The sequence below is a fragment of the Nicotiana tomentosiformis genome, chromosome 2, assembly GCF_000390325.3.
Source record: "Nicotiana tomentosiformis chromosome 2, ASM39032v3, whole genome shotgun sequence".
NCBI classification, from domain to species: Eukaryota; Viridiplantae; Streptophyta; class Magnoliopsida; order Solanales; family Solanaceae; genus Nicotiana; species Nicotiana tomentosiformis.
The window spans coordinates 116,167,882-116,185,875 of record NC_090813.1 but is presented as its reverse complement, the minus strand read 5'-3'; the positions used below and the strand labels follow the sequence as shown (position 1 = coordinate 116,185,875).

Below are 17,994 nucleotides of genomic sequence, written 5' to 3'. Positions count from 1 at the left end.
ATATACATTCCTCAAACCATAATAATGTTGAAAAGTAACTTGAACATGGTTAATCCACTTGAGAAATAAAGATTTTGTGTTTGTGGGTTTACTTTTGGTCATTTAGATCAATTAATCCTTTTGTAAATGTGAAAATTACAACTCTCTTTGTATTTGGTTATATTACTAATAAGATAACACACTCTTTTTGTATTGTTTGCAGTTATTTATAAAATAATTTTCAATACTAACATCCTATAGGTTGTCTGTTTTATTAACCAGTTTTATTTATTATAAGCGCACAATTATATATAGTTATCCTTTAAGTAATCTGAGTGTAATAAATAAATAAATAAAGTCCGTGTATACAAGTTAGAACTCTTAGGAAAATTAGTGAAACTTCCCTTGCATGGATTGCTCCTAATAGTACGGGTTGCTTTTACGTAAGTAATCATCAATTGAAAGAAAACTCAAACTTTTCACAAAAATGGATTAGGAACAATGCATGAGCAGATCAGATAGGATGACACTTTCTGAAAGCAACTGCTTTAGGGTATTTCTTTAATTCCTTACTCTTTTTAGAATTACTTTTCCTCTTCTACTGTGTTTTGTTTTGTAAACTCGCGCATAATTTGTTAAGGAGTTTTTAGAGACAGACGGAGAAACTTCTAAATTGATCCCTATTATATAGGCTAGGTTGCAATATTATTCCCCACTCTAACCATTGTTCTTATTTGTTCCCCAAAATTTATGACATAAATACATTTTAAAGAAGTCCTTGCTCCAATCTAGGACCATATTTTCATAATTCTTTTCGGTAGCACTGGCGTTTTAGAAAGGGCAATCTTGACACTACACATATTTTATAGATTTGGAAAATATATGAAGATGAAAATTGTGTCCCATCACATGACAAGCAAGTAAATGTTGTTCGTGAAATTGTGTCCTTTATAGAAGGCCTGTACAAGTCACATGTTCTCAATGAATTGAACAAATGATGTCATAGATTGGAAATGAAACAATAGTTAGAATCGAGATATGCCGCAACTTATCATATTTAGAAATGATTTAACTTTTTATACACCGATAATTCAAATTATTTAGCAGATAACATGTTTCATTTTTAAAATTATCAAGTCATTTTTTATAAACATTTACTTATAATTATCATTTAATTAATTTAACAGTGTAAAAATTCTTTTACGTGTATAAAGTTAAATTCATTTAGAAAGCCAAATTGGCAATTTACTTGAGAGGGAAGAGATGAATGAGTTGATATGCCTTGTATGTCGAGGACCTGTTCCTGGAGCTGACTATATTTTGGGCTTAACCTAAACCTTTTGTGGTTTGGTCAAATTGCTCTACTGGGAGTTGAAAAAATTATAACAAGTTTGTATCATGATTTATTGTATAAAGTTATTAGGTCATAGTGCAAGAACTACACAAGAGCTGACTAAATATTGCCTCGAATTGGTGCTTCTACATGCTCTCTTTTAATCTTCTATCAACTGTAACAGTTATGTTAGGAGAATATACTATGAATTTTGACTCATTCAGAGCTCCTTTTTATAACTGAGTCAGTTAAAAAGTTTTGCAAAATATAATAGAGAATAGAAAAAGAAAGAAAAGAGTAACCCTTGCACAGGATTATATATTACATTTAGCAAAATCTACCAGCCACCTAGACTCCACTGTCACAATGTGATTCGCAAATGCTTTTAACATTTAACGTTGTAACCTTTTTCAGGTGCAAAAGACTATCGCAGCATTTGTTATCTGGGATATTGTTATGCTTCCAGATTGCTGCTTCCACGTCTCTGCCTTAGTCTTCCAGCAATGCTACCAATGACTTGTGCAGCAGCTCGACAAGGCTTCTTTTTCGACTTTGAACTTGCTTCTGGTGCAACCATACCAACCAAAATACCACAGTTTTTGTCATCTGGGACATAAGTGCCATCCTCTTTTTCTTCGTTTGATTGCTTTTTCCCAGCATCACTTTCATAACCAAGTGGTGAGTCGCCATTGTAGCCATCACTTAACTCGGTAAGCATAAGTGCACTTGAAGTCAATGCACTGCCTATAGCATTTTCATTTCCTGGTTTGTTGTCCGCTGAGGAGTTCCCTACATTGTCGCATGAGAGCACCAGATTTGTACCACAGTTTTTGGAGTCATTATTCAGTAGTAATGAGGGTTCACCGCTAGACTCAGCAGCAAAAGCACGCTTCAGTGAGGGCTCTGTGCTACTTTCTGGTGCTAAATTGTTCTCATTAGGATCATGTTCCATTGTTTTCACCTCGGTTTGAGCATTCATCGCCAGCCCTTGTGACTCACTGTTGTAGTTGCAAAATTCCTCATTTTTCATTGTAGCTTCCATATCTGAGAAAGGTAATGATCTTTTTGCAGAGAATGGTGTCAAGTTTTTTTCAGAACTGACACTAGCTCGATGGGTTTGAATTAGATAATGTGCAACTGACTTGTAACCCAATCTTGCAATCTGGATAGGTTGAACAATCAAGAGTTTTGAAAATGGAAAAGGGGTAAAAAGGAAAGATATGACAAAGAGATTGAAAGAACAATCAAAAGTTTGTAACATGAAATTCGTATAAAGAGTATTACCTTCTTATAAAAAGGACCAGTAGGAGCCCATCCTTTTGCTTGCCGGCACAAGCTGCAGTTGCAAATTCCTCGACAAGCAGGACAAATCCAGTCCGGATTCTTTTTCGCTTCAAGTACATGTTCTCCATATCTGCATTCAGTAATTCAATAACACATTGCGCAGAAGGCTACAGATTGCAAAATGAAAGACGAAAAGTGACTTGAAGCCACTTGTTCCACCCTGCTATACGGTGAGCTGGATCCAGAACAACATGATAAAACAACTAAAAGGTTCTGAAGTTCCCCTTCTAACGAAAATACATATCATCATCGTTTTGTAAAGGGGGGGATACTCCAACCAGTATCCGAGAATCTATCTTGGGATTATTTTCTAATTACATGTCTAAAAAAAAGCTGTTCATAGGAGTTTTGCATCCAGTTGCACTACATGAGTTGCATTATAAGGAATTCACAAATACGAAGCTGAAAGTTGGTCTTGTATCCCGTCATAGAAAACTCCAGGTTGAGTGTTTAAGGAAGAAACTTCTTAGCTTTCTTTTTTTTGAACAGGTAAGATAGCAAGGAAGAAACTTCTAAACTGATACAGGTAAGATAGCAAGGAAGAAACTTCTAAACTGATACAGGTAAGATAGCAAGGAAGAAACTTCTAAACTGATACTCCCTCCATCCCAATCTATGTAGCACATTTTTCTTTTTAGTCTGTCCCAAAAAGAATGTCACCTTTCTATATTTAGAAATAATTTAACTCTAAAACTCTTGTTTACCCCTGTTGAGATTCTTTATAACCGCACAAACGTCTAAGGCTTGTTTTAGACCACCAATTCAAAAGTCTTCCTTCTTTCTTAAAGTTCCAGAACAACATGATAAAACAACTAAAAAGTTCTGAAGTTCCCCTTCTAACGAAAATACATATCATCATCGTTTTGTAAAGGGGGGGATACTCCAACCAGTATCCGAGAATCTATCTTGGGATTTTTTTCTAATTACGTGTCTAAAAAAAAGCTGGTCATAGGAGTTTTGCATCCAGTTGCACTACATGAGTTGCATTATAAGGAATTCACAAATACGAAGCTGAAAGTTGGTCTTGTATCCCGTCATAGAAAACTCCAGGTTGAGTGTTTAAGGAAGAAACTTCTTAGCTTTCTTTTTTTTGAACAGGTAAGATAGCAAGGAAGAAACTTCTAAACTGATACAGGTAAGATAGCAAGGAAGAAACTTCTAAACTGATACTCCCTCCATCCCAATCTATGTAGCACATTTTTCTTTTTAGTCTGTCCCAAAAAGAATGTCACCTTTCTATATTTAGAAATAATTTAACTCTAAAACTCTTGTTTACCCCTGTTGAGATTCTTTATAACCGCACAAACGTCTAAGGCTTGTTTTAGACCACCAATTCAAAAGTCTTCCTTCTTTCTTAAAGTTCCAGAACAACATGATAAAACAACTAAAAAGTTCTGAAGTTCCCCTTCTAACGAAAATACATATCATCAGCGTTTTGTAAAGGGGGGGATACTCCAACCAGTATCCGAGAATCTATCTTGGGATTTTTTTCTAATTACGTGTCTAAAAAAAAGCTGGTCATAGGAGTTTTGCATCCAGTTGCACTACATGAGTTGCATTATAAGGAATTCACAAATACGAAGCTGAAAGTTGGTCTTGTATCCCGTCATAGAAAACTCCAGGTTGCGTGTTTAAGGAAGAAACTTCTTATTTTTTTTTTTTTTGAACAGGTAAGATAGCAAGGAAGAAACTTCTAAACTGATACTCCCTCCCCATCCCAATCTATGTAGCACATTTTTCTTTTTAGTTTGTCCCAAAAAGAATGTCACCTTTCTATATTTAGAAACAATTTAACTCTAAAATTCTTGTTTACCCTTATTGAGATTCTTTATAACCGCACAAACGTCTAAGGCTTGTTTTAGACCACCAATTCAAAAGTCTTCCTTCTTTCTTAAACTCTGGTCCGAGTCAAATGGTGCATAAATTAGAACTGAGGGAGTACCATATAATTCTTATTGGGTTGAAAATATCCAACTTCACAACATAGACACGTGTATATGGGGACAAGGTATCAGTACAAGTGGTTAAATGACAGGAGAATAGATGCATATCGTCAAAGCTGATTAAAAAGCTCAAAAGGACCAAATATACAGACAATTAACTAAGATAGTAGTTCCATCATCGAGTGGCATAGAAAGACAAATATAGACGTCAAGATAAAAATACACTTCTCGATAGAATTGCTTCAGTTATGTTGTGTATTTGAGAAGTTCGGCATAGTGAGTGCATAAAGACGGTTAAACATTAGAAGATATCAAAATTTTGATATACATGATGTTCTACCTCATATACAAGCAATCTCCACAAAATTGTCCTTGAACCAGGTTACATTTGCAACAATGAGTTCGATGACCAAGAGTTTTTTGTCTGTAGAAAGAAGGTGAAGAACCACATTGTCATAACTTACTATATTCTTCCAGGGGAAATTGTATTGAATGAAGGCATACATGAGAAAAACAATAAAATTGCCTGGAAAATCTATGTGTGTGAGAGTGAGAAAGTAAGAGAGTAAGAGAGCGAACATCAAATCAATAATTAAGTACCATCAAAGAAAATAGACCTTGCAAAATTCATCACAATAGAGAAAGCACTACTGAGTACTGGCCCCTTGCATATTTAAAAATTTCTAGGCTCAGGTAGAACAATTGGATGCGCGCACCATTTTGAGATAGGCTAATAAAACCAATAATATACCATCTTAAAATAAAGATTTACAGATTCCAATAATAATATAGTGGGAAATCTGATTGAGGAAATTCATAGATCATTTTTCAAGTCATTCATATTATTTCCTCATTTTTCATTATTTTGCCAATGTCACATAAGGTTAGCTTATAGGAACAACATGAAGCAAGAATTTACTGAAGGCATACATGAGAAAAACAATAAAACTGCCTGGAAAATATATACGTGTGTGTGAGAGTGAGAGAGTAAGAGAGCGAACATCAAATCAATATTTAAGTACCATCAAAGAAAATAGCCCTTGCAAAATTCATCACAATAGAGAAAGCACTACTGAGTACTGGCCCCTTGCATATTTAAAAATTTCTAGGCTCAAGTAGAACAATTGGATGCGCGCACCATTTTGAGATAGGCTAATAAAACCAATAATATACCACCTTAAAATAAAGATGTAAATACAGATTCCAATACTAATACAGTGGGAAATCTGATTGAGGAAATTCATAGATCATTTTTCAAGTCATTCATATTATTTCCTCATTTTTCATTATTTTGCCAATGTCACATAAGGTTAGCTTATAGGAACAACATGAAGCAAGAATTTACTGAAGGCATACATGAGAAAAACAATAAAACTGCCTGGAAAATATATACGTGTGTGTGAGAGTGAGAGAGTAAGAGAGCGAACATCAAATCAATATTTAAGTACCATCAAAGAAAATAGCCCTTGCAAAATTCATCACAATAGAGAAAGCACTACTGAGTACTGGCCCCTTGCATATTTAAAAATTTCTAGGCTCAGGTAGAACAATTGGATGCGCGCACCATTTTGAGATAGGCTAATAAAACCAATAATATACCACCTTAAAATAAAGATGTAAATACAGATTCCAATACTAATACAGTGGGAAATCTGATTGAGGAAATTCATAGATCATTTTTCAAGTCATTCATATTATTTCCTCATTTTTCATTATTTTGCCAATGTCACATAAGGTTAGCTTATAGGAACAACATGAAGCAAGAATTTACTGAAGGCATACATGAGAAAAACAATAAAACTGCCTGAAAAATATATACGTGTGTGTGAGAGTGAGAGAGTAAGAGAGCGAACATCAAATCAATATTTAAGTACCATCAAAGAAAATAGCCCTTGCAAAATTCATCACAATAGAGAAAGCACTACTGAGTACTGGCCCCTTGCATATTTAAAAATTTCTAGGCTCAGGTAGAACAATTGGATGCGCGCACCATTTTGAGATAGGCTAATAAAACCAATAATATACCACCTTAAAATAAAGATGTAAATACAGATTCCAATACTAATACAGTGGGAAATCTGATTGAGGAAATTCATAGATCATTTTTCAAGTCATTCATATTATTTCCTCATTTTTCATTATTTTGCCAATGTCACATAATGTTAGCTTATAGGAACAACATGAAGCAAGAATTTACTGAAGGCATACATGAGAAAAACAATAAAACTGCCTGAAAAATATATACGTGTGTGTGAGAGTGAGAGAGTAAGAGAGCGAACATCAAATCAATATTTAAGTACCATCAAAGAAAATAGCCCTTGCAAAATTCATCACAATAGAGAAAGCACTACTGAGTACTGGCCCCTTGCATATTTAAAAATTTCTAGGCTCGGGTAGAACAATTGGATGCGTGCACCATTTTGAGATAGGCTAATAAAACCAATAATATACCACCTTAAAATAAAGATGTAAATACAGATTCCAATACTAATACAGTGGGAAATCTGATTGAGGAAATTCATAGATCATTTTTCAAGTCATTCATATTATTTCCTCATTTTTCATTATTTTGCCAATGTCACATAAGGTTAGCTTATAGGAACAACATGAAGCAAGAATTTACTGAAGGCATACATGAGAAAAACAATAAAACTGCCTGGAAAATATATACGTGTGTGTGAGAGTGAGAGAGTAAGAGAGCGAACATCAAATCAATATTTAAGTACCATCAAAGAAAATAGCCCTTGCAAAATTCATCACAATAGAGAAAGCACTACTGAGTACTGGCCCCTTGCATATTTAAAAATTTCTAGGCTCGGGTAGAACAATTGGATGCGTGCACCATTTTGAGATAGGGTAATAAAACCAATAATATACCACCTTAAAATAAAGATGTAAATACAGATTCCAATACTAATACAGTGGGAAATCTGATTGAGGAAATTCACAGATCATTTTTCAAGTCATTCATATTATTTCCTCATTTTTCATTATTTTGTCAATGTCACATAAGGTTAGCTTAGGAACAACATGAAGCAAGAATTTACTGATGATACTAGTTCCCAACTGAAGGTAATGTCTGTAGCAATGCTGATGAAAATCATTTTATACTTTACATAAAGCACAATAAATGCATAGTGTAGACCTAAAAATATCTCCTTACCGACATTGATGACAAGTTTTTCCCCTGACCGGATCATAGATTCGCTTCCCATCATTTCCATATCCATCCACAAACAGAGTCCAGCTCAAATCAGTTGTACCCAACAATTTCTCATGCTCTTCCGTGTAAATCTCTGGCCTTGACCCTTCCTCCCTCAACAAATTCTGCTCATCTTCCAATGATTTATCAATCTTAGAAAGATGCACCTCCGAATAACTAAGTGGTGTTACATTCTGCAGCCTAAATTCCCCAAACAAACAAGAATAAGTCATTAGAAATTACAACATGTCCGCATTCTTTTTTCATTTCCGTGCAAGTATCAAGTGGTCTTTTAAGTTATATACACCGTCAATGTAAAGAATTTTCATACCATCAGATCACATTTACCTGTTGCAGCAGGTAACCTGTTTCATCTTCAAGATTACAAATCTCACATTGAGATTACAGATCTCCCATATTAAGAAGATTTATATGTAGATACACTTTGGATGACCTAATAGTGCAAAAAGCTTTTTTACACTGATGGTATATACAACTTAAACTCCAAACAAAATTAGCAAAAATATTACTTCTATTTTTATAAAGATTTTTAAAAGAAAGTAGAGGATATACACCCAAGTTCCAACAGTAAAAAATGGGTATACTGTTTGAGTAAATACACTAAAATAAGTGGAGTATACCTAGAGGAACGTCGAGCGGGTCCAGAAGGCTGCAATGGAGAGAGACGCTGAGGGGTTTTGCGAACGGTGGGTGTCTTAACGGACTTGAGTTTGAGTGATATGTCAAAAATTCCTAAGTTTTGCATTCTCTCAAGATTTTCTTTGATTCTTTTTTCCCTCAACTGTTCATACTCGGAAGTTTTCTGGTTTTCGCCGCCGACATCGTCGATGTTCACCGGAGCAGCTCTCTTTCTCCCACGAAAACCCATTTTCCAGCTTCTCTCTCTGTCTCTCAACCCCAACGGTCAAATATAGTGGAAGCGACAAAAATGCCGTACACAAGCTTATGGCAATAGGTATAGGGAGGAGGAGGGAAATTCAAGCCCGTTCGGTGCTAAAATGACCGTTGTCTCCCCAATTAGGGGACATACAAATTTGGTTAGCACGAGCGCACTAACTAGTCTAGAACCCCCCACCATTTGGAAAAAATAATACAATTTATTGTACTTAACTAATTTACTCCTATAGAAAAGAGTGACGGAATTCGAAAGACAAAAATTACTAGTACTAATTACAACTTTTATACCTTTTTAATTGTTTACAACTTTTATACTAATTACAACAAATAATTTGAACCCATAATGAATCAGTCAATTTGAACGCAAGATACTTGCACGATGATGATAAGAACAAGAAGCTCGAAAAATAGTATCAAGATGTTGTATTGGAAGAATTCTTTGATGTCTAGAAAATCGTGTCTTGTAATTATTGTTGAGTCTATTATTTATAGATTAGTAGGTGTAATGGTTGAGCCCACCACTAATGATAATTATTGAAGTGCCGTAATGAAAACCTAACGGTAAACATAAATGACTAAATTCTTGTAATGAGTCGTTACTCTTTAATATTGTGAAATATTCTTCATTAAATGCTACCGGACGCATCATGCTTAATGCCTTTATAGACTTGCCTTTCTCGGTGACACACGAGATAGATGTGCCCGATTTTCTGTCCTCCCGGCTTCGATTCCACGTGTCTCCTTCTTTAGTGGCCATGTATCGTAACATATTTTACCCAATAAAGATAGTCCCCCTACTTTCCGGTGACATAACTTTGTGTTACCGAAAAGTTGGTGAGAATCTTCTTTTGGCGTGAATTACTAAAATTCCTTTTGAAGTTACTGACGGTTAATTAGACGCCTGTCCCTCCACATTTAATGCCTAGAATACGTGTCCTCCTATGATTTAGCACGCCTTTTGCCGGTTATCGAGGTAACTGGAGCCAAGTATTTTAGCCGCCCAAAATTCCACCTATACGTATCGACTCTCTTTTCCTTTGGGTCTTACTAGTCGATTGAGCTTTCAAATTACATTCATGTTCTTCATCTCTCCTATAATCTTCTCTCGACACATAACTTTTTATTTCTCTTCTCCAATGGATTCTTCATCTAAACGTGCTAGTTCTTCGAAGAGCAAGATTAAGAACGAGGATTTCGTTCCTCCAACAGTAAGTTCCATAATCCCTAGAAGGCTTAGTACTTTGAAGGATTTGGAGGAGAAATTTTCCACTGATAGCCCTCGTACATGGGCAGTTAACAGGTACCCATCTTCCATTCATCATTCGAGTATCCCTATTGTGAAGGAAGACTGTTGCTGTCAAGATTTGGACATTATCACTCCTGATCTATCAGAGCGAGTGACCCTTCCCAGAGAGGGTTTCACATATTTTTATACGTACCATTTTACTTTGGGTGCATTTTCTTTGAACGGAGAACTTGATATTGTGATAGTGGAATTTTGTCTCCGTTATCAGGTGTGTTTGGCGCAAGTAAGTCCTTCTGTATGGAGGACGGTCTCCTCTCTTCGGCGCATGTGTCTGGAAACCAAAGAAGAGATATCATTGGCTCATATGATGAATTTGTACTCCCTCAAAGCCTTCCGCGGGGGGTTGATAAATCTCTCCAAACGTGGTCACCATGCTTTGATATCCAGTATGGATGATAACAACGACCGAGGGTGGATGGAACAGTTCGTTGCAATTGCTTCCGGTAATATTATTCCGACAATTGCTTCATCTTTTCCGGTTGTTTGGAACCGTTCTCGTAAGTTTCATTCAATACGCTCCTCCTAAATGATTTTCCATGCTTGTATTAATCATTTAACTCATGTATGTTATAGAGACCCGATGGGTTCCATCGATGCTAGAAGGGTTAGACCGGTGGGTTCAAAAGATCTTGGATGTTACCACGCCCGAAATCCGCTTGTGGAAAGAACGGTCCATCAAATACGGGTAGAAGGCCATCTATGGTAGAGGTAATTTTCTTAAAATTTCACCTATACGTATCGACTCTCTTTTCCTTTGGGTCTTACTAGTCGATTGAGCTTTCAAATTGCATTCATGTTCTTCATATCTTCTATAATCTTCTCTCGACACATAACTTTTTATTTCTCTTCTCCAATGGATTCTTCATCTAAATGCGCTAGTTCTTCGAAGAGCAAGATTAAGAACGAGGATTCCGTTCCTCCAACAGTAAGTTCCATAATCCCTAGAAGGCTTAGTACTTTGAAGGATTTGGAGTGGAAATTTTCCCCTGATAGCCCTCGTACATGGGCGGCTAGCAGGTACCCATCTTCTATTCATCATTCGAGTATCCCTACTGTGAAGGAAGACTGCTGCTGCCAAGATTTGGACATTATCACTCCTGATCTATCAGAGCGAGTGACCCTTCCCAGAGAGGGTTTCACATATTTTTATACGTACCATTTTACTTTGGGTGCATTTTCTTTGAACGGAGAACTTGATACTGTGATAGTAGAATTTTGTCTCTGTTATCAGGTGTATTTGGCGCAAGTAAGTCCTTCTGTATGGAGGACGGTCTCCTGTCTTCGGCGCCTGTGTCTGGAAACCAAAAAAGAGCTATCATTGGCTCATATGATGAATTTGTACTCCCTCAAAGCCTTCCGCGGGGGGTTGATAAATCTCTCCAAACGTGGTCACCATGCTTTGATATCCAGTATGGATGATGACAACGACCGAGGATGGATGGAACAGTTCATTGCAATTGCTTTCGGTAATATTATTCTGACAATTGCTTCATCTTTTCCGGTTGTTTGGAACCGTTCTCGTAAGTTTCATTCAATACGCTCCTCCTAAATGATTTTCCACGCTTGTATTAATCATTTAACTCATGTATGTTATAGAGACCTGATGGGTTCCATCGATGCTAGAAGGGTTAGACCGGTAGGTTCAAAATATCTTGGACGTTACCACGTCCGAAATCCGCTTGTGGAAAGAATGGTCCATCAAATACGGGTAGAAGGCCAAAAACCATGATAACTGTAATTTGCTTTGCTTTAGTTTTTTTATATGTGAAATTTGGCTGAATCTCCTGATTTGTTTGTCAAATTAAGTCTACCCACGGGCTCAGTTGAGATCCCTAAAAAGGATGTTTTGGCTGACCTTGCTGATGCAGCGAGGCTGTTCCAAGAGGCGCTTGCTCGAACGGATGCCTCCGGGTCTACTCCGTGCACAAATATTTCTTCACGGAGTCCCCGGCCAAAGAAAAAGCAACAAAAAAGAAGGCATTTCTTTGCGGCCAGGGAGAAGAATAAGAGGGCAAAGGTTGATGCCTCCGAATCATCCCAGGTGGCGACGTTGGCCGGTCCTCCCTCCGGGACGGTTATAGACACTGTAGTGATTGATGATGATAAAGCTAGTAATGAGTGAGCTTCTCTTCATATAAGACAACGATCCTTATCCTCTCAACAGGATACTCAACTTGTTAATGTAGTCACATCCGCCGAGGACGATGTCTCAGCACTTTGGGGAGAGTTTGATTTGATAGAAAATGCCAAATCTCGTTCTCGAGCCCCAATTGTTGTGCCTGGTACTATGAGGCAGAGTACCGGGTCCTTGCCGTACCTGGTTGGTGAGCACCCAACAACCAGTGCTCAGATATTTCCCGTCCTTCTCCCTTACCAACTTTATCACCCTCTTCTTCTCCACTAGTTGTTGCTACATCATTTCCATCTTCATCTACGCTTCCACCAACAATGTCACCTCCATCGGTCGCACCTAGCCGTGCTGAAGGCATTTCTCTCCCACAGTCCACTGTTCATGGGAATTTTGGGGCAAAATTACGTTGCCCCTTCCGAGGATCCTCAGAGGAGGACAGATGTTACCTTTTCAGTCTCTACCGCGTGCAACCTTCTTTCTCCGTCGGTGGAGCTTGAAAATTATCTGAACCCATTGGCTTCAGAGAAGGATTGGGGAAAGATTCAGACACTCTCGGGAGAGTGTTTGTTGAACAATGTCATGCATAATGTCGCATCGGTATGTTTCTTTCTTCTTCTGCTATTTTTCAACTTCTGAATGAATGCATTTTAAGTTTTACCTCTTCTTATCTCTGAGGCCAATTTTCTTGCTTTTGAGGGCCTACAAAGGTTAATCCGAGAGAAGGAAGAACTCACTTCTGAACGAGATTAACTTTTGGCGGAAGGGGACCAAATTGTTCTTCGTTTTTCAGAACTGGAAACCAGGGCCACTGAGGCCAATGTTTTGGAAGCCCATTTGCAACAAAGTGAGTAGGAAGTGGTAACCATTAGCCAAGAAGTTGGGCCACTGAGGGCCGGTTTTGACGAAGTTAAGGCTAAATGGGTTGAGGTTCAGAATGCCATTCTTGTTGCCAATGATCGTGAGGCTGCTGCTGAAAGGATAACTAAACTAGAAGCATCCTTGAATTCTAAGGCCAGAGAGGTTGCTACCACGGGGGCGAGATATGCCCGGTTGGAGGAGAAGTATAAGAAAACTATCGAGCGCAACATGCTCTATAATTCAACTGTCCATGATCTTGATGTCAGTCTCCGATCTGCTAGGTCCGCCCGGGACAATCTTTCTGCCGAGATCACTTAACTCAAAGAAGAACTCAGGCGCCGAGAGGCTTCCCTTGTTGTTGAAAAAACTTACGCCATGTACAACATGAGGAGGAAGACCTTGCCAAAATTGCTAAGGCACGTGAGCTTGAGTGGGCTGCAAAGAAAGGACTCCTAGCGCGGTCTGATGCTCCAGGTTCTTCTGATTCCGGTTTCGAGATTTCGAACACTGAAGATGAATCGGAAGGCGATGATGCCGAAGATCAAGCTGGGGAAGATACTGAGCCATCGGTTGAACCGGCTACTGTTCCCCGGGATGCAGATACTTCTCTTTCTTCTGATTCTGGCGATGTTGTAGTTTAGCTCTTGTATTTCTTTTTGGTACATCCCTGTAAATAAATACATTGTTGCTCAACTATTTGGCAGAGTCTTTCTTTGCACGGATATATGTTCAAGTTTTTCGCCCTTGCGCATGTCTTCGTGCTTTTCTGCATGTGGTCTTGGTTGCATTTTCTTCGATGCACTTCTGTCTCCAAAAGTTATCCCTTTTACATAAGGGTTTCAATAAGTATTTGCGCAAGTTTGGTTTCTGCGTCTTTTACATATATGGCTTGTATTTTTTCATGATCGTATTTTTGGTTCTGATATTAGACTCTTCTGGAACTAACCCTTTAACAGGAGGATTTTTTAAGTGTTTGCATAACTTTGGCTTTTGTGTCTTTTTTATATGCGGCTTCGGGTGTATTTTTCCCCAATAGAGTTTTTGGTTCCGGGGATATATTCTTCCGGAACTAATCCTTTAACATGAGGGTTTTTATAAGAGAGGGCCCTCTTATGTTTACGGTGCTCTTGAAGAGGACGTCTCATGTTCATTACGACACTAACATTTGAAGTACTTATTTAACTTTCAAATGATAAAATTATCTCATCCTGTAGACAAGAAACAAGATAAAAGCAAAAGGATTTCATTTCATTCCTTCCGTTTTCATAGTTTACATAGGCATTTTGCTAAAAACAAGTTGACATAACTTGTGGCTATCTTGTATAACTTGTTTCTTCGGGGCTGGCTGTGCAGTTCCCGGTCCCGATGATGCGTGGCATTCAGTGTCGCCTTATCGTATTTTCGTTCCCAGTTGACGTGACATTCAGTGTTGTCTTGCCGGATTTGCATTCCCGGTTGACGTGGCATTCAGTGTTGCCTTGCCAGATTATCGTTCCCGGTTGATGTGACATTCAGTATTGCCTTGTAATCATATCATTAACCCTCCCCCAGTGTTCTAATGTGAAGAATGCAAATTTGAACACTAGAAGTCTTGTATCTTCGAAGGTTCCACTAATGAATTGCTATGTCAACCCTTCGCTCAGTAACATATTTTGCTTTTCCCTTAGGAATTCATGTTGTCAAACGAAAGAATACCTAACAATCCTCTAGTGTTTTGTGCTTGTGAACGATCGTGTAACCGTTGTTCGGTAGCAAATTTAACTTCCTGGTGGGAATTTGCTACCAAAGCAAAGATTACCTTATCGTCTCTAAGTGTAGACTTGTTTTGTTTGCCTTGTCATCAAATGTCTAATTATTATTGTTTTTGTAGTATGCTTGTGGTCGTTGCCTCGTTAAAAAGCTTTCTTTCTGTTTGACTGTTGTTTGTCAGCAGTAATATTTTTTTAGATGAGCTACGTTGATGTTGCTGTTGCTGGGCAACTTGTCTCCATTACGGTTTTGCAACTCATATGACCCTTTACTGGTGATAGCCAAAACCCGATAAGGGTCTTCCCATGTAGAGGCTAATTTGTCGGTATTGAGTTCTCGGGTGTTCTGAGTCACCTTCCTCAAGACCAAGTCTCCCACTTTAAAATAACGATGGTTGGTTCTTTGATTGTAATATCGCTCCATCATCTGCTTTTGGACTGCCATTCTGACATGTGCCAGGTCCCTGCATTCCTCGAGCAGTTCTAAGTTGATTAGAATTGCCTCGTTGTTTGACTCTTCGTCTGCCTGCAAATACCTTAAGGTTGGTTCCCCTACTTCCACCGGTATCAAAGCTTCTGCGTCGTACGCAAGGGGAAAATGGGTTTCTCCTGTGCTTCACTTGGCCGTTGTTCGGTGGGCCTATAGTACTCCAGGTAATTCGTAGGGCCCATTACCTTTTGATGCTTCCAACCTTTTCTTTAGATTTTGCACAATTGTTTTGTTTGTTGACTCCGCTCGGCCGTTTGCGCACGAATGGTAGGGTGAAGAGGAAATCATTTTCATTTTCAAATCTTCGATGAATTTTGTGACTTTTGCGCTGATAAATTATGGCCCGTTGTCACATGCAATCTCTTTCGGTAGTGCGAACCTGTAAATTATGATTTCCCATAGGAAGTGGACCAGTTCGCGTTCTCCAATCTTTTGAAAAGGACCTGCTTCCACCCATTTGAAAAAATAGTTAGTTAAAATTAGAAGAAACCTTACCTTTCAAGGAGTCGGTGGTAACGGTCCGACAATGTCCATTCCCCATTTCATGAACGGCCATGGGGACAGAATTGAAGTTACACCCCGCAATATTACGTCGATGTTACACCCTGTAGTATTGTACGTTGAAATTGTCGTAAGATAACTGACCTCAGTTCAAGGGCAAGATTATTCGGAGATTATAAGTATTATGCTACTTTAAATAAGTGATAAGTAAATTGGTGAAGGTGAAAGAGTAAGGGAATTGAAGAACGTGAGTTTTCGTCGAAGTTTGACAATTTGGGAATAAAATACGGTCCAAGCTATAATACCCCATATTTATGGACTTGTGCCATACAAGGTACCACATGACCATGACAGTGAGGTATATAAGGTATGTTAAAAGTGATTAATATTTTAAATAATTTGGGATAATTCTTAATTATGTGAGTAATTAGTTAATTATTAGATTAGTGAGGGATTAATAAATTAATTAAGGAAAAGGGTAGATTATTTTGGATAAACTTGATAGGCTCCTAACGTGGCAGCAAGTTTTGGCCAAATTAATTACTCTTAAGTCATGTAATTTGGTGGCACATTAGAGGACTTGTGGCCAAAGTCATCAAAGTGTGAGCCCCACGCCCCATAATACACAAGACTTCTTGAATTCACAAAATAAGATAGTTACACCTCCAAAGTGACAGATGAACTTTACCAAAGAAAAGTTATATAAGATTATGATCAAATTCAAAAGTGATGGAAAATAGGGGTGGACCCCACTGTCCACTAACTACAACTATTATATTTACCTTTTGATGGATAAACTTATGTCTTGAAAATCTATGTATATCATTGGCAACTCTTTAGCAAGTGTGGAGGAAATAAATATTTTGCTTCTTCTCAACATAGTTTAGAAAAAAGTCCCCTTGAGAAATATGAGCTACAACGTGTGGAGGTAAAGATATGTCCTTGCATGGAAGAAAAATGCGAAGAACGACATAGAGATTATGCCTGCGTCGGTTTCCTCCGGATAATTGCAAATCAGCTTCAAAGCAAAGTAAGTTAGAAGAAGGGTGTAATATTTCTCTCAAAGACAGTATATAGGTTTTGCGCACCACCTCGATCTCGTTGTTCTGTTTTGACGCGTTGGTTAATCCAGGCTTTCTTCTATGTGAAGTAAGGAGGAATAAGAGTATTTCTTGGAAAATAAGGTAAGAATTTTCCTCTCCTTGGTATATTTAAATTTTTTCAGATCATGGTTAAATTCTAGGATGAGAATTATTATGGGATTAATAGCGGAAACTCATATTTTGACGTTGCTATTGTTGTATCAGTTATTCAGTAATTTTCTAAGTTTTTTTTTTGGTGGCTGGAAATCATTGGAGTAACTTGGATATATAGTTGTAGTCATCATTGATATGTGATTTGAAGGAAAGAAAATATTGAAGAAGTATGTTTGATAATCGTAGCCGAGCTTGCCGCTCATTATATCATAGTTTCGGTTATAAAACTTGTTGTGGGAGTTGCTAGTTGTGTTGTTATATTACCTTGACCATGGTAGGCTTGATGGGATGATAAGAACTGGGGAAATGTCGTCTGTTTCATTGTAGGATTGGTTACCTTCTCTTATGGATTAAGAGAATTGTTTGTGTGGTTGACAATAGTATTATTCGTGTTATTGATAATTATGTATTGCTGGATTGCTCTAGTTATTGTTATTGGTATATGGTATAGGAGGGGGCTCTTGTTACGGGGGAGATGCTGCCCAAATTTACATAAATGAGCTACTAGATTAAGTTGCGGACTTAGCCTTTACTCAACACTAATTTTGAATCTCAGTATGCTATGGTAGATTGAGTTGAGTTGTTTGAAGAATTGCTTGGAAGGTATTATAGACTCAACAGAGTTAAGGTATGTTAAGGCTATCGATTCTTTCCTTTTGGCATGATCCATATGAAACAAACAAAACTTGCAAACGCTGAACTTTCATAAATGACTCTATTCATAGAAGTATTAGGGGTGCCTATATTCTTGATTCCCCATGTATCCTATTATTATATCTTCTGTTCATTGGTCTCATAAAAATACATAAGTTGCTAAAGTTTATCCGAAGGCATATTGATCTTATGACATTCCAATAGATTTTATTGACTTACTTCATTATGCATTGCATTCATTTATACATGTACATTGACCCATGACCAGATGGAGTTATATATATATGAGAAAAGGTTATGGTGTTATATACGCACCACCACCTGATCACCT

At 37.7% G+C, this 17,994-nt stretch overlaps 1 protein-coding gene and 1 long non-coding RNA gene across 2 annotated transcripts; one reads left to right on the top strand and one right to left on the bottom strand.

Moving 5' to 3' along the window:
• Positions 1–360: 360 nt before the first annotated feature.
• On the top strand, positions 361–2,387 carry LOC138906652 (uncharacterized). The gene is made up of 2 exons (XR_011414171.1): positions 361–532; positions 1,727–2,387. It is a non-coding gene; the product is annotated as an uncharacterized lncRNA (long non-coding RNA).
• LOC104120890 (uncharacterized) lies at positions 1,569–8,801 on the bottom strand. Its single transcript, XM_070195992.1, has 5 exons — positions 8,443–8,801; positions 7,763–8,002; positions 4,940–5,023; positions 2,597–2,726; positions 1,569–2,474 (listed from the first exon to the last, which is right to left on the bottom strand). The coding sequence occupies exons 1-5, from the start codon at positions 8,688–8,690 to the stop codon at positions 1,767–1,769; spliced, it is 1,410 nt and encodes a 469-aa protein (XP_070052093.1). The 5' UTR covers positions 8,691–8,801; the 3' UTR covers positions 1,569–1,766.
• Between the last annotated feature and the right edge of the window lie 9,193 nt (positions 8,802–17,994).

Excerpts from the sequence above, each read along its gene's own strand:
- LOC104120890 (XM_070195992.1), bottom strand. The coding sequence starts at position 8,690 with ATGGGTTTTCGTGGGAGAAAGAGAGCTGCTCCGGTGAACATCGACGAT. Across the intron at positions 8,003-8,442 it reads CCCGCTCGACGTTCCTCTAG|GCTGCAGAATGTAACACCAC; the intron begins GTATACTCCACT and ends TGGGGAATTTAG. Across the intron at positions 5,024-7,762 it reads AAAACTTGTCATCAATGTCG|ACAAAAAACTCTTGGTCATC; the intron begins GTAAGGAGATAT and ends TTCTTTCTACAG.